The sequence below is a fragment of the Fukomys damarensis genome, unplaced genomic scaffold, assembly GCF_012274545.1.
Source record: "Fukomys damarensis isolate Sample0158 unplaced genomic scaffold, DMR_v1.0_HiC HiC_scaffold_30, whole genome shotgun sequence".
Classification (NCBI taxonomy): Eukaryota; Metazoa; Chordata; class Mammalia; order Rodentia; family Bathyergidae; genus Fukomys; species Fukomys damarensis.
In genome coordinates, this window is record NW_022900942.1 from 67,053,922 (window position 1) to 67,069,001 (window position 15,080).

Consider the following 15,080-nt stretch of genomic DNA (forward strand, 5'->3'; position numbering starts at 1 on the left):
CACCCGGCTGGCTCAGCCTAGAGGATCCTCCGGGCGGCCGGAAACAAAGAGGCAGCCCGCCCGGCGCAGGGCTGCGCGCTCAGTGACGTGGAGGTGGAGGCCCCTTTCCTTGGGGACAGGGTGTCCCCGGATTCCCAAGTCACTTCTTCCAGAACAGCGGTCCTCGCTGCGTGTCCAGCTGCCTCGGGCCCTGAGGCCTGGCGCACAGGCCGGCAGATCGGGGCTCTTCAGAAGGCCGTTTCCTAAATAGAGCAGCAGCCAGAGCGAGACCCATCGTGTTTGTCTCCAAGAAGTGCGGCGGAGGTGGCTGTGTGGGTGCGTGGGGAGGAGCCCCCGCAGTCTCCGCTGGCTCCTGACTGTCAGGGAGCCGCAGACTTTACTCCGTGCTCCTGGCTCCTTCTGCAGAACTGTGCTTGGGACCCCCTGCCACGTCCTGGGGCAGAGCAAACCGCTAAGTACGCAGCCAGCAGTATGGCGGAGGGCTCAGGGGTCCGGCAGGGTGCCCCTCTCCTTCGGTCTCCAGCACAGACTCCTTTGGGCGGTTGGTGTGGAGTTGTGGGACTGGGTTTCGTGTTGGACGGGTGCTCTGGTGTTGTCCAGACCTCAACTCCAGGACTCTCAGGCTTCTGGAGGAGCTGTGTTGCCTTGGAAAGGCCTCCAAAGCCTCCCATGGAATGTTGTGGCCTGAGGAATCCAGGGGCAACTCTGTCGGGTTCAGGGTGCCTTGGGAAGAGATGAAGTAGGAAGCATTTTTTCTCATCTTTGAGACTTTCTCCCTTCTCATCTACTGGTGGCACAGACCCCTGCTCCATCATGCGACTCTTGCAGTTTCTCTGCAGTTACTGGGAGCATCTTCACACCCTCTGCAGGCACAGTGGTCGGGTGGCCGGGCCCTTTCCCGAGAGCTAGATGTGCAGTCTTGGGTGAGAACACAGCTGTTCCCCTGTGAGCTGGATATAATAACCTTTCCCTGTGAAGCACAGAACTATGCCAGATTATCTCTTAAGATACGTGGTGGTGAGTCTGGGTGGATAATTAGCAATCCTGGCAGATACAGAAGCTGGAGGAGGACACTTTACTTCTTTTTCTCTTGGTCTCCACCTGTGAGACGCACTTTGGAAGGGGCTTCCTGGAGCCAGGGCCTTGCCTGGGCTGTTCCTTCTTCATGCTGGCTCTGTTGGTAGGAATTTCAGCTGGGAGGGAGGAACTGTGCCTGAGAGAGAGAGAGAGAGAGAGAGAGAAGCGATTTCCGGGCAAATGAGGCTTTGAAAGGTTGATCATATCACACCATGGCCTCTACCACCCATGGCATGGGGGTGGCTATGTTCTGGTCTCACTGAGGCCAGTGGACCCCTTATCTTGTGATGGCCCTGGGTGTGTATGACAGGCGGGCTTTCCAGCTGCTCATCTGAACAGGGTGGTACCTGGGTAAGGTGGCATTTGTTAGTGGCCAAAGCACTTTTTTTTATCTGCCCCAGTAGAGACAGGTGGGTCAGCGGAGTCTGGGTCCCAAGGTGCTTTCAGGGGCTCCTGTGCTCTGGCTGAGGGAGCCCTGCCTGCTCTGGGCCCATGTTTGCATGTGCCTGGTGCCCAGAGTCCTGTTTCTTGGCCATGCTGCACCTCCCTGTGGTCTCAGCAGGATCCAGGCCCTGGCAGCCACACCCCCAAATGTCCAGAAGAATGGGGACCTCATGAGTGAAGTCTGACTGTGTGCTGAGGAGCTGTGCTTTTGTGCCTGGTTGCTTGCTCAGTGATTGCCTGGACACGTGGGGACAGTGAAGCTTCATCCCAGCCCCCACTGTGACTCCCCTCTTGGGGAGGAGGCTCCGCCCCTTGACTTGTGTCCTTGCAGAGCCAGTGGCAGGCGCAGGTCCTCTCCATCTGTGTTGCAACTTGAAGGGTCCTGCTACTCCTTCTGTCCTCTTGGCCTGTCCAGCCTTCCTTCTTCTGGCATTGGTGGTGGCTCTGGAACATTGTCTTCTGGCTTTCAAAGCTCTGGGAAAACCAAAGACTCAGAGATATAGGGCTTTTCTCTGTTACCTGCTATAAATTCTTGGCTTGTGTTTTTTTCACATGTGGACTTTCTCATGTGAAAAAGCCCACCTGGGGACAGTCCCGTGTGTCTTTGCAAGTGCGCTGTCCTACCATAAGCCGGGCCAATTGTGCCTTACCTTGCCGGGGTGGGTTGTGTTTGCCTGGTAAAGCAATCTGGGCACCCGGGGCTCCATGAGTCTCCATCTTTCTCATAAAATGCTAGTCATCTGGCTCCAGAATCTGAACTAGTATTATGAAACATGTAGCTTAAAAACAACATTCATAAAAAACAGCAGTTTGTTTAAAAAAAATATTGAGACAGCAGCTGTTTCAACCCCAAAGGTGGAAAGCTTCCCAGTATGTATTTTTAACACACATTGCCACGTGGCCAAAGGGGGAGAGGGAGAAAGAAAGAAAGGAGGAGGAGGGGGAGAAGGAAGAAGACGAGGAGGAAGAGGAGGAGGGAAAGGAGGAGGCAGCGATCATCTTTATTATTTCCTCAGAGTGTGTGTGCATATGCACTTAAAATCTACTTCTGGATGGAACCCTGGAGATTTATCTTTGTGCTTTGGTTGTCTTGACAACAGTTCAGAGATCCCTGGCACTTCCTCTTCAGCTGAGCTGCTGGTTAAGGAGCCGTCCCTGCTCCTGACAGGGAGCCCACGAGACCTCGCTTGGCCTTTGTTAGAATCTACACAGTGGCTCATAACCAAGTAGTCACACACCCGGGCTTGGTGAGACTTCTGGGCCTCGGAGGTTGCAGATTTGCACAGGGCCTGTGTGTGGAAGGGTTGTGCGACCCGAGGGCCTGGGACCTGAGGACCTGAGGACGAACAGCTTTCTGCTCACTGTAAAGATGAGCAGCCAGTGCTGGCAACCTCACTGCGCAGAGTGGTAGTGAGCGCACCGTGACTGAGAACATCCATGAAGACCTTGTGCGTGTGTCGGAATTGTTGCAAGAGCAAACACATAATATTCCGGGCTGTGCCTGGTAACTTACTGGGTCTGTTTTCTGGTACTATAGCAAAATAGCTGAGGCTCCGTACTTTAGGAGGTAGAAAGGTTGTTTGGCTTGTGATTCTGGAGGGGCTGGAGGGTCCAGAGAGCAGGCCTCTGGTCCCCAGGCGGCATCCCAACCTGGTGGAGAACAGAAAGGGAACAGGCCATGGGCCTAGGGGGCCAAGTGCATTGGTGGCCTTGCTGAGTGACGACCCACTGCATACACTGCAGGGCATGGCCTGCATCCCGTCCTTGGCCACTGGGCAGAGCCCCACAGTTTGGAGAATGGCCTCCTCCCTGTCTCCATCCTGAGGACTAAGCTTCCAGCACCTGGCCCGTGGGAGCAAACCACATCCCGATCACAGCAGCACCCGTCCTGTGTGCTGTCGAAGCCTGGGAGCCCATTGACATAAAGGCCTGCAGGGGTCCAGTCTGCTTCCCTGGCCTTGTCTGGCTCCTGTTGTCAGCTGAGCCTCCAGGGAGAGTATCTTCCGGCTGCGGTGCCTCTGGGTGGACGTGATGTGGGGTTGCCTTTGCCAGCCCCTTGCTCCTCTTCTGCTGGGGCGGCTATGGCCTCAGAGCTCTGCTGTCTCCACGTCTGTCAGCATCTTTGTGCAGCTACTCCCCTCATCCATGGGTCTCAGTTTGGGCTGCTGCAGCAGGGATCCCACAACGGACGTTGGCTGCTTACGGCTCTGGAGGTCAGGGCCCTAGGTGCTGGCAGATCCCATCTGGTGAGGGCTCACCCTGCCTTGAATCAGGAGCATGGAGCCACAGCCCTGGGCTTTTTATTTTTATTCTGCATCCGGGTCTCGTGCAGTCGCCCAGGCTGGTCTCCAACTTGTGACCCTCCTGTCTTAGCCTGCCAGGTAGCTGGGATTACAGTCGTGTGCTACTATGCCTGGTTCTTTTTATTCTTCTATGGCTGTTGCTTCCACTCATGAGGGCCCTATCTTTGTGACCTGTCACATCCCAGAGGTGCCACCTGCTAGTATTCTTACATAGGGCTCAGCGTCAACATGTGAACCTCGGGGGACCCAAATACTCCCTCTACAGCACTCTGCCTGCAGCCCTCAGGTGTGGGCCCCCACCTCTGTTCTGCCCTGATATTGGCCTTGTAGGAAGTGTGCTGTGTCCCTTAGGTCTGGTCCAAGGCCACAGTCATTGGAAAACAGAAAAATTCACATTCTGAGGTACTAGGACTCACAGAGATTCTGAGCTCCCCAGTCAGAAAAGGGCTCCAGATGGGAGTGCCTGCAGGTTAGACTGACCTGGCGTCTGCACAACGCCTGTACCAAGGTGGTGCTTCATTGTTTTAGTTGTGTGGTCTGTCTGTGCTTGAAAATGGAAGAGGGACTCATTCCTCCAGCAGCCACCACCCAGTCAGTGCCTCTATCGCGCTGAGCCCAGGTGGGCAGGCGCTGTGGTCCCTGCCCCGGTGCAGGCACAGTGGTACTTGTGCTGCTTGGCTTTCCGCTGCTGGGATGGAATGAATACCCGGCACTCACAACTTCCCGGCGGATACAGGTGTGCACGAATTTCTCCTGAGCCATTTATTTGAAAGTAGGCTGCAGACTCACCTCACCCCTGGATGCTCTCGGATGCGTCTTCCAGGAAGGAGCCTGCTCCGGCAGACCGACACAGTCATGGTGCCGTGCTCTTGGCCCAGCTTGAACACAGCTCCGGTGCCTGTGCCAGACACAGACCACGTCCGGACATACGCACAGCTGTTCAAAAACGCCCCGAATTGGACAGAGGCCGTGTCCCACACTTGGTTATCAGGTCTCTGTGGCCATGGGTCAGCTAAAGCCTTCCTCTCCTTTAGCCCCAGGGCACAGGTGTACGTGTAGAAAGTCCCAAGGTTGGATCGTGTCCTTGTTGTGTCGTTCAGGCTAAGCATCACAGCGGATGCTGAAGGGCTTTGTGATTTTATACAATCGCGTATGACACAAAAGGTCTCCCGCCCACTTCTGCGGAATTTGTTCAAAAAACATTTCTTAGCTTCTGTATGTGCCAGGCAGCGGTCATTTGAATGAAACAGACACAGCCGTGCTCTTGGGAGTGCAAGGTTAGTAGGAAGGTGGAGACACAGTCGTAGATTGGCCCTTACTTCACAGGCTTGGGGCAGGTGATCTTTCAGATTTTAGAGTTTTTCAGATTTTGGAATATTTGAATCAACATTTCAGAGGGAGTGTTCGTTCTTATTGCAAAAATCTGAAATCCCAACTGCTCCAGAATCTAAAACTTGCTGAGTATCACCATGGTGTTCAGTAAGTCGTGGATTTCGGAGCCTTTCAGATGCCGCAGTTCTGCCTGAGGGGTGCTCTGTGTGTGGCCTGTCCAGAGGCGGGGACCCCTGGAGCCCTGGGGAAGGCAGCAGGGTGCGTCTGGTGCCTGTCAGAGGCCAGGATGGAGCGGAGGCCTCCTCTCCAGCCCTGAGCTGACTTTGCTTCTGCCCCTTTGGCCTCGCTACTGTTTCCTGGACACCAAGAGGAACAAGTGTGTGGGAGTTGACGGTCTTTTCCGTTGCCCAACGCTGCTAGAAGGAGTAAAGAGAGGAAGTGGTTTTGCCGGGAGTGGCTGGCAGTCCCCAGTCTGCCTAAGCATCTGGCTGTCTGTGCCCCGGGCTGGCCGACTCGGGGTGAATGCCACAGCTCCTTGCCCGGCCCTGAGTCAGCAGAAAGCTGCTGCTGTTTCAATTCCGCCCAGGTGCCTGCAGGACTGGAGTTAGCAGAATCCAGAACAGGGCCTGCAGGATGGTGGACGAGGGGAACCAGCTCCCTGATGTTTTCTCTCCTTTGAGCAAGATCCCACTAAATGAGCGCAGTAGGTCTTTGGATTTCCGAGGAAAAAAAGATGCTGCATCTGTGTCCTCGACTCTCTTGGAATCCCTGGCCTGGCCGCAGGCTGTAAGGAAACCATGGAGCCCTCAAAGTGCTTCTGTGAAGGACTTGTCTTTGGGGGTCAGAGGGAGACAAAGGAGTAGCAGGCGACAGAGGGCAAGAGAGGAGAAAGGGCTGGGGGGGAAAGAGAGGGACTTGTACATACAATCACACTCGTGAGCAGGTGTGCACAGAACACCAATCAAGCCTGCCTTCCTCTGGAAAGGGGAGAGAACCAAGGCTTCTGGTTCTGTGTGAGCAGACTGTTAGCCCAGGCCTCTACTCATTGGCAAATTGCAGTGAACCCTTCTTAAGGAGCATCTCAAAATGACAGGGGATATAAAATTATTAATCCCATCTTTTGTTTTAGGAGCTAAAATATTTTATAAACTTTTTCATAATAAACTTCTGAAGAGGTAATTTTTTCACCGTGAAATACGTGCATACGTTTTTGCTGCTACAACATCAATGGCTTTATGAACCACCGACACTTGCTCCTCCCCTTCCGGCGGTGGGAAGCCTCGGATCGTGCCACGTGGCGGGGTTCAGGCCCCCTCCAGGTGTGGGCCGTTTGTACCCGCTTCCTGTGGGGAGAGGGACTCTCCGGGCCTCGCTGCAGCCCCACCCTTCTGACCCGGTCCCGCAGGCCCAACACCTTCACACACCTTCACCAGGATCTAGGGGAGATGGGCACCATTAAATACTAATATAACGCAGGTGACCCTTGCTGTACCTCTTAATGCAAGTTTTGCGGTAAGGGAAAGTGAGATGTCGATTTTAGTTGTTGCAGAGCGGAGGGGGATGGAACTCGGGTCCTTCCGCTTGCAAGGCAGGTGGCGGAACCGCTGAACTAAATCGCTGGCCCTTGGTTTCTTTTATTTATGATCTTACATCTGCTGTAGCTCCAGTGCCCACTTTGTTCACCTACTTACTTATTTGTTCACATATTGATTTGTTTACCAGTGGTAGGAGTTGAACCCAGGGCCCTCATGCTGAGCTAGATCCTCAGCCCCTGTAAATTTTTAAATTTTGTGACAGGCTCTAAGGCCTGAGGTTGCCTAGGGTGGCCTTGGTTTTACGACCCTCCCGCCTCATTCTCCTGGGGTTACAGGTGTACTCCACTGCACTTGGCTCACTTGTGTTCTTGCTCTGTCCATGTCTCATGAGGCTCACCAGGGCGTTCTCCTTGGGAGAGGGGTCTGGGGCCCAGCTGTTGGAAGAGTATCAAGCCCTGCTTTTCGCTGTTCTGGGCTGCTCAGCAGGACCCTGCTGGAGCTGCTGCTGGACCTGGCCAGGCTCAGCTTTGCAGAGGAACTCAGGGTCCCTCAGTCCCGTGGCTCTAGTCCTGGCCAGAAGGAAACTGTTGCATTCTTTCAACACCACAGTGGTGTCAGGTGCACAGGGTCCCCTCAGTAGGCCAGCAGGGGCCCTGCAGGCTGCTTCCTCTGTAGATTCTGACCCAGATGCCAGCATCAGATCCCACAGGTGCAGCTCACCCCAACTCCTGGGCTGCAGGTTCCACCTGTGTTTCTGCCGGACCAGCTATGAGTCAGGGTTCCTTGGCTTCAATTAACTCATTTGCTCAAAGACCTCAGGGAGGCATAGCTGCTGTTTTATTCTAAAGACTATTTGTCAGCCCTCATGGGTCACACTTGTAATCCCAGCACGCGGGAGCTGAGGCAGGAGGATTGCCATGAGTTTGAGGCCAGCCTGGGCTACATAGTGAGGCCCTGTCTTAAAAATAAAATCAATCAATCAATAAAGCTCCAGAGAGGCCACAGAGGCAGAGCCCCTGAGGCCTGCTCACCTCACTCCTGGCTGCTGCTGATTACCCTAACCTCCAGTCCCTTTTCTGAGTCCCAAGTTCTAATCCTGCCATGATCTTGCAGGGGCAGCACCAGCCCCCTGCCAGTGCATTCACATGCAAAAAAACTGCCACTGGGAGGGTCCCAGGGGTTTCAGGAGTTGCATGAAGACCCATCTACATTTCACAAGATCACGAGGGCCAGGGAGGTTACATAGCACCAGGTGGTGTGGTGTGGTGAGGATGAAGAGAGGGTTTTGTTTATCGGATGTATTTAGGGTCTGCCCAGCAAGAAGGGACCTGGCCTTGAGGTCTCCTGGCCAGGCCAGGCCGGCATGGGGAGTTGAGGAATAGCACCGCTCAGCTAGGCTCTGTGTGTGCCCCCAGCTGAGCCTGGTGTATTGGGTGGCCGGGCTTGGACCTGTGATGGCCAATGTGGGAAAGTTGGAGGCTGGGTTAGTGCGGCCCAGGATATCTGGCAGGTGGGGACAGGTGCAGGTGCAGCTCAGAAGGACAGAGGGCCCTGACATTTGCGTGTCTGCCGCCTTATGGGGCTGGTGGTACGTCACCAACAGTACAAGGTGAGCTGGAGTGGACACCGAGGGCACTGTACCTGGGCACAGCCTGGAGGTAGCAGAGGTTTGTGCAGAGCGGGGACATGATCTGACCCACCATTCATGGGGTCATCCTGGCAGCTGCGTGACTGGTGGCCCCAGAGCACGCAGGTGGTGGCGGTGAGGTGGGCACTGCCCCTCACTGTGCCTGGAGGGTGGAGCTGGTGCAGGCTGGCTCAGGGAGTGATGCGCGGATGTCACCCTCTTGGGAAACCGGTGTTAATTTGCATTCATCTGTATTCATCAGTGCGCTTATTGGTGTTATGTAGTTTAGAATCGCAGCAACCATCCAGGGGTACTCAGCATTTGTACACATTCACACAGTAAACCAGCTGGTGTCTATGCTGAGATCTCTGGGCTGCTTTCCCTTAGAAGGTCAACTCTGCAAAGGGTGGAAGAGCCGTGCTCTGGCGCTGGAGGGGATGGAGGGAAGCGTCTGTCCCTAGTGAAGTATCCGCATCTGGGCAGGAGCAGGGACAGGGCAGCTGTGCTCTGGGGCAGCGCTCGAAGGCAAACTGAGAGAGGTCACGGTGATTAGGCTTTGATCTGAATGCATCCTCTAAGCATGTGATGGGGAACCCGGTTACTTAAAGATCTTCCAGAAGAATTCATTTCATAAGGAACGGTTCATAAACACGCAAATCAATATTTTTAAAGAAGACCTCTGTTCAAAATGATGAGTTGTGTTATTTCTAGACTCTGTCTTGTAGGTTGTTATTATTAGCAAAGTAAAAAAAAATTTTGTGGTACTGGGAATCAAACTCAGGAGTGCTCTATCACTAAGCTACATCCCCAGTCCTTTTTATTGTTTATTTTGAGACAGCGTCTTGCTAAGTTGTCTGGGCTAGACTTGAACTTGCTGTCCTCCTGCCCCAGACTCCTGAGTAGCTGGAATCACAGGCAAGTGCACCCAACTGAGTAGACAACTCTCTCTTTTTTTTTTTGTATTGGGGGTCAAACTCAGGACCTTGCGCTTGTGAGGCAGCCACTGAGCTAAATCCCTGGCCCAGTACACAACTCTTTAGTAGCGTCATAGTCACTTTCCTCATTGCTGGGACAAAGTACTCGACACTGGCACCTTACAGGAGCAAAGGTTTATTTTGGCTCACGGTTTAGAAGTTTCGGTCCATGGTCACCTGGCTGAAACAGACGCTGCACAGTGGAAGGGCCTGGTGGAGGATGGCTGCTCACATCATGGCGGGAAGGAGTTTCAGTTGATCCTTTGCACCTCAGATGGAGATGTTTTCTGTGATATACTTTGCAGTGGGGTCTGCCAAGCAGTGGGCTGAGCAACAACTTTTGCTTTCCTCTTGAATATGCAGGGCTTCACTATTCTCATTCACTTTATAATTCTCATTCAGTTTATAAGACACTCTTTACATTTTCAGGCTGAAGTGTACACGCATACAGCAAAGAGGACACGTTACACTTGATGTACAGTGGGCTGTCAGGAGCAGAACAGACATTTGCAAACCCTGAGATAGAGAAGTAGGGTGTCACCGGCCCCCAAGCCCACCTGTGTCCCTTCCAGGCACTGCCTTTGGATGAAGGAGTAAGCTAACGCCAGGACGTGGACGTGTGCCCGTTAGGTTGGCCCCTGTGCTTCTGTCCGCATCCTCACAGGGTTTAGGTACCTGTAGAAGGTGGCATTGTTTAATAGGTTCCTGGAATGGGGGCTTCCCAGCTAGAGGGCTGGACACTGCCTCTGGTCACGGGTGGGAAGAGATGTGGACGGAGCCTTGTGCAGCAGCCCTGTGTCCTCTGGCTGTCCCTGCTCCTGTCCACTCATCGTGGTGCTGTACAAATAATGTCATTCTCTGTGTCTGCTGGGGTATGAGTAGGTTGGAAAGCAACACTGTAGGGATCCAGCCCAGGGCTTTGCTTGTGCTAGGTAGACGCTTTACCACTGAGTTACATTCCCAGCTTTTTAAAAAAATCATATTTTGATAGGGAGGGGAGGGGGTTTGGGGGGGAAGGGATACATTTTTTAAATGTTTATTTTGAGATAAGGTCTTGCTAAGTGGCCCAGGCTGTCCTCGAACAAGGGCTCTCCTGCCTCAGCCTCTGGAGTAGCTAAGATTATAGGCGTGCATCGCTATGCTCTTAAAAATCAATTAATCAAAACAAGAAGCATATTAAATGTTTATAAAGTAGACTTTTAAAAGTTTTCAAAGGCATTTGAAAACTGTTCTTTCAAATATTAAAAATATTTTTGTTCCCATTTTTAACAAACAAATCCTATGCTAAGATCAGTCTCCCTCCTAGCTTTATTGAGTCTAATTGACAAGTAAAAGCTATATATTTATGGTGCACAACACATCTTCATATGTATATACATTGTATCTGATCGAGCTGATTAGAAGCCATAGTTACTTCACTTTAGCAGATTAATCTTTCTTAAAGTTCTTTTTAATATGAGAATTAATGTATATTTGTAATGAATTAAAAAGGTGCAGGCCGGGGATTTAGCTCAGTGGTTCTGCTGCCTGCCTTGCAAGTGCAAGGACCTGAGTTTGATCCCCGGTACCAAAAAAATTTTAAAAAACAAAATAATAAAATAAAAAGGCGCAGAAAGGTACAAAATGAAAAGTTAAAAAAAGAGACCACGTTCCCCACTCACCACTTATTTCTTTTGCATTTTTCTAGCTACGGTCTGTGCTATGCAAAGATTATTTTCTAGTCTTTCTCCACTAGAGGTAAGCACTTTCTTTCCTTGGCAGTGGGAATAAACCCATCTCATTTATTAAGTCACAGATGTTGTTTTCTATCACAATAACATGTCATGATTTAAATAATTGGTACAGCAATGATAAATACTTAGGTAATTTTCAATGTTTGGCTATTACAAACAGTTTTACAGTGCAAACCCTATGCCTGAATTTTTTTTGTGGGGGTACCGGGGATCGAACTCAGGACCTCGCGCCTATGCCTGAACTTTAATACACGTATATGAAGACTATCTGTGGGATGATTTTGTACTTTAATATTGTAAAGATGTTTACTTCTATTTTGTTGTAGTACTTTCACATTTTCTTTCTTCCTTATTTACATTTTTAAATTATTTGACCATATAGAACTCAAGATAAAGAGCCACACAGGGACTCAGTCTTTTCCCTGTAGTTGAAATGCCCAGCTAGTTGTTTTAATACTGGTCTTGATTAATTCATCATTATCTGCCTGTCTCATGCGCTCCCTTTATAGTACATAAATCCACGTGTGTACGAGGCTTTACTTTTGGGCTGTATTGATCTATTGAAAATAATTTTTAAAAAGAGCAGAACTGGTGAGTCTAGCGACACGTCACACAGGCATTCTGCAGTAGGAAAGGAAAACGTGACTTTGGTACAGATTTCAAGAAGCCCGTTTATCCAGTGGGCGTGTGGCAGATGTCTCGTGGTCCTTAGTGGTCCTTCCCCTGCTTGGGTACAAAGCCTCCTTCGGGCAGAAGCTCCCTCTGACAGGTCTGCCCATGCTGCTGAGGGCCAGCTCAGCCCCACCCACCTGGGTGCAGCCGCCGCGAGAGTTGAAGGTTAGAAACAGGGCTCCTGCTGTAGTCTGGAAATGTTTTGCTTCACTGCCAGCCAGCGCCACTTAAGGGAGAGTTTAAAATGTACACTTAACATCTTAATACTTTAGAAATACAGCCTTTCACAGAGTGCTTTCATCTTCGCCCCACTTTTGACAGCATGGTCGCAGAATCACTTGGCTTGGACAAGCTGGAGTTCTGGCTGCAAACTAGCTTCCCGATGGCCTGCGCTGTCCTCACGCAGAGTGAGGCACAGAGGTGACCCCCAAGGGCGTGGCTGCCCCGTGTCTGTGTGGCCGAGGTGTGTTGAGTGCGCACTTCAGGCAGAGAGAAGGCAGGAAGGAGTCTTGGTGCACCCTGGCTGGGAGCCGGGCCCTGCTTGTGACAGTTGCCCTAGGACCTCACCAGACACTAGAGATCGGCATGGGTCCTCGCTGTCTGCCTTACCTGGCTGTCTTCTTGCCCCAGGAAGATCTGCTTCCCTCTGCTGCTGATCCCCGGCGGTGTAGCCTTGCCTCTGTCGGCTCTTTCACCATCTTTTCTTCCATTTGGAGCATTTTGGGGGACATGAAGTAATTTCTCGCCCCTGCTGGGCAGTGGACACCAGCGGAGGGTAGAGCTGCTTTAGGAACTTAACTCCTGTGGACAAGGTGCAGCCTCCCTGCTTTTACTCGTACCCGGTGTGTTTGCCAGTAACCGAGCATGTTGGGAATCTGCCCTTCAGGGGATCTCGAGGGGCCCTTCTTGTGTGGTGATTTACAGAGGAAGACTTTTCTGGGAGTTGCTTTGAATAAGCTCCTCCCTCAAACTTGAGAAGCTTACCTGGTGCCTGTGTAAAGGGAGGTTTCCTTCGCACTGTCTCCCTTACTCTGCAGTGTGGGTGGGCGCCTCCTTCCCATGGGACTTGAAAATACCCTGATGCTGCAATGCGTTGGACGTGGCTAGTGGATCCGTGGTGACTGCCCCCTCCCTGGGGCAGGGACCAGATGGAGAATTGCTGGACCAGAGAAAGACCCACAGTCAGTGTCCAAGTTTCTGCTGAGTGCATCGCTTTCCCGCCATCAAAGTGGAAGAATGGAGAGCAGAGCATCCAGGTCCCTGCATTACACCTTCAGGGCAGGGCACAGATGGGCCGGGGCGCACAGTGCGCAGTGGGGCCTGTGGCTGCTTGGTCTCCAGAGAAACCTCCTGGGGGCACTGGCGGAAGGCCAGGGTCTGGGGCGGGGCAGGCCTGCACCTGGTGAGCAGTGGCGGGAGGGACAGCGGTAGTGTGGCCAGGCCCTCTCATCGCCCTCTCTGACAGGGTGAGGTGTTGGGGGCGCGGGGGACCCTGGAACCTTCACCTTCACCACCCCTGCATCTCTGCATCGAGCCGTGGACCACAAGCGCTCTCTCCCTTCTACTCTTAACTGCTTTGTAGCTGCCGCAGAGTCAGGCAAACTTGAACGTCCCCGGAGGAGCTGAGCGCAAGGTGATGCCAGCCTCGGGGCTGCAGCCGGTCCTGGCTGCTGTGTGTCACTTTCACGTGCAAGCCTTCTGCCCAGGCCATGCGGTGCGAGTTTCCTCGGCACCTGGAACAGCAGTGGGGAGAGGGCCTCTTCTGCCCTGCAGGTGGTGTGGCCTATGGGACACCTTGGGTGGCTGAAGGAGGGTGGGGTGCCCAGGCGGCAGCTGGGGTGGTGCTGGCTCTGCAGTGTGGTGGGTGTTTGGGTGAGGGATGGAAAAGCCAGTAGCCAGAGCTCCAAATGACAGTTTCCACCGACCCCAGCACTCGGGCATTTTCCATGCTTTAAATCTTATTTTTTTCCCACTTTAGTATGAGCAAGATCACTTCCATGAACTAAAGTTAGCCAGGAAATTGCTAAGTCAGTGGGAACTGTGAGTCTAAGAGTCAGGGGCAGACAGAGCTTCCCACGAAACATTCTTCTGTGAAAGATGATCTCAGACCCTAAGTCCCTCTCTCCCAAACAGTGAGCAGCACCAGAATCTCTCTTGTTTATTTGCACTCTGGTATTGAACCCAGGGCCTTTGCCTCGAGCTACATCTCCAGCTCTTTTTACTTCGTATTTTGAGACAAGGTCTTGCTACATTGCTAAGTTGCCCAGGTCGGACTTGAGCTGGCAATCTTCCTGCCTCAGCCTCTCAGAGTGCTGGAATTACAGGCGTGCACCACCATGCCTGGTAGCACCAGAATCACCCTAGACAACAGGTTAAAGCTTTCTGTGCGTTTCATATGTAAATGTCGGGACACACCCAAATGCGTGATAGGATCCCCACGCTGCAGTGCTGGGCTCTGGTATTGCTTACTGCCAGTCAGACCAGGGATGGCTGCTTCCGGGACAGTACTTCCTGTCCTTCACCAGGGATTTCAGAAGCCCGGTTCTCCTCCTTTGTGCTGATTAATAGTTTGGCACTGAATTTTGATTCCACCTCTCTGCCTAGAGTCCCAACCCACCCCGAGTGCCAGCCCTGTTTCCTAGGCCTGCGGGGTGTGACAGGACCCGGGGAGGGGCCGCCTGCTCCGTGGCTCAGAGTCCTGTCCTCCCTGCCCCTTTGCCGTCTTCAGACTGGGGTGGCTTCCTGCACAGACAGAGGGGCTGGGGCACCTTCGGCCCCCGTGGCCCTGATATTTGAGGCAGTAGCTACTGGAAAGGTAAGACCGGAAAAGGTTAGAAGGCTGTTTTGGGGGGAGAGGGTGAGTTGGTAAGGCGGAGTTATTATTGTTAGAAATTATTCTTTAAAAATATAAATCACAAAGGAAATTTCTGTTCTATTTTTTGTACTGGGGTTTGAACTCAGGTCCTTGTGCTTGCAAGGCAGGCAGTGGAACCACTGGGCTAAATCCCCGGCTCTTGCAAATTTTTGTTTCGTCTGTGTCTGGTGACAAAGCAAGATGAGTTCTGGCTTGGGTCCAGCTGTGCCTCCTGGGGAGAGGGGCACTCGTGGAGGGAGGGTATCCTGGAGAGTGTCAGGGGTTGTCATGTGGGGGACTGCAGGTCTGAGGGACCTGGGAGGGGAGGCTGAGCCAGGCTGGGCTCTGGGCTGGTGCCAGGTGCAGGAGGCGGAGGACGCAGGGCACCGAGATGCACTCCCAGCACTGCCCCCCCACCTGCCTTGAGGTGCCCTCTGTTACCCGGAGCCCCTCGAAGGGCAGCACAGGCCCCGCTCCTGTGGGCTCCACGGTTGATTTGGTTTTATTTGCAGTCCAGCCTTGAGGCCGG

At 52.7% G+C, this 15,080-nt stretch overlaps 1 protein-coding gene across 2 annotated transcripts in view; it reads left to right on the forward strand.

Moving 5' to 3' along the window:
* The first annotated feature begins 209 nt into the window (after positions 1 to 209).
* The window catches only part of Rab31 (RAB31, member RAS oncogene family), a 78,313-nt gene continuing 63,442 nt past the window's right edge, over positions 210 to 15,080 (forward strand). Inside the window, exon 1 of one of the 2 annotated variants that reach the window (XM_010638634.2) lies at positions 210 to 455. Coding sequence is in view for 1 of the 2 variants with exons in the window: in XM_010638632.1 (XP_010636934.1) it covers positions 10,994 to 11,029 (36 nt within the window). In the remaining variant the exon portion in view is untranslated. Of the gene's footprint in view, positions 456 to 10,979; positions 11,030 to 15,080 lie in introns of those variants that run through there. The other variant, XM_010638632.1, reaches the window with a different exon arrangement.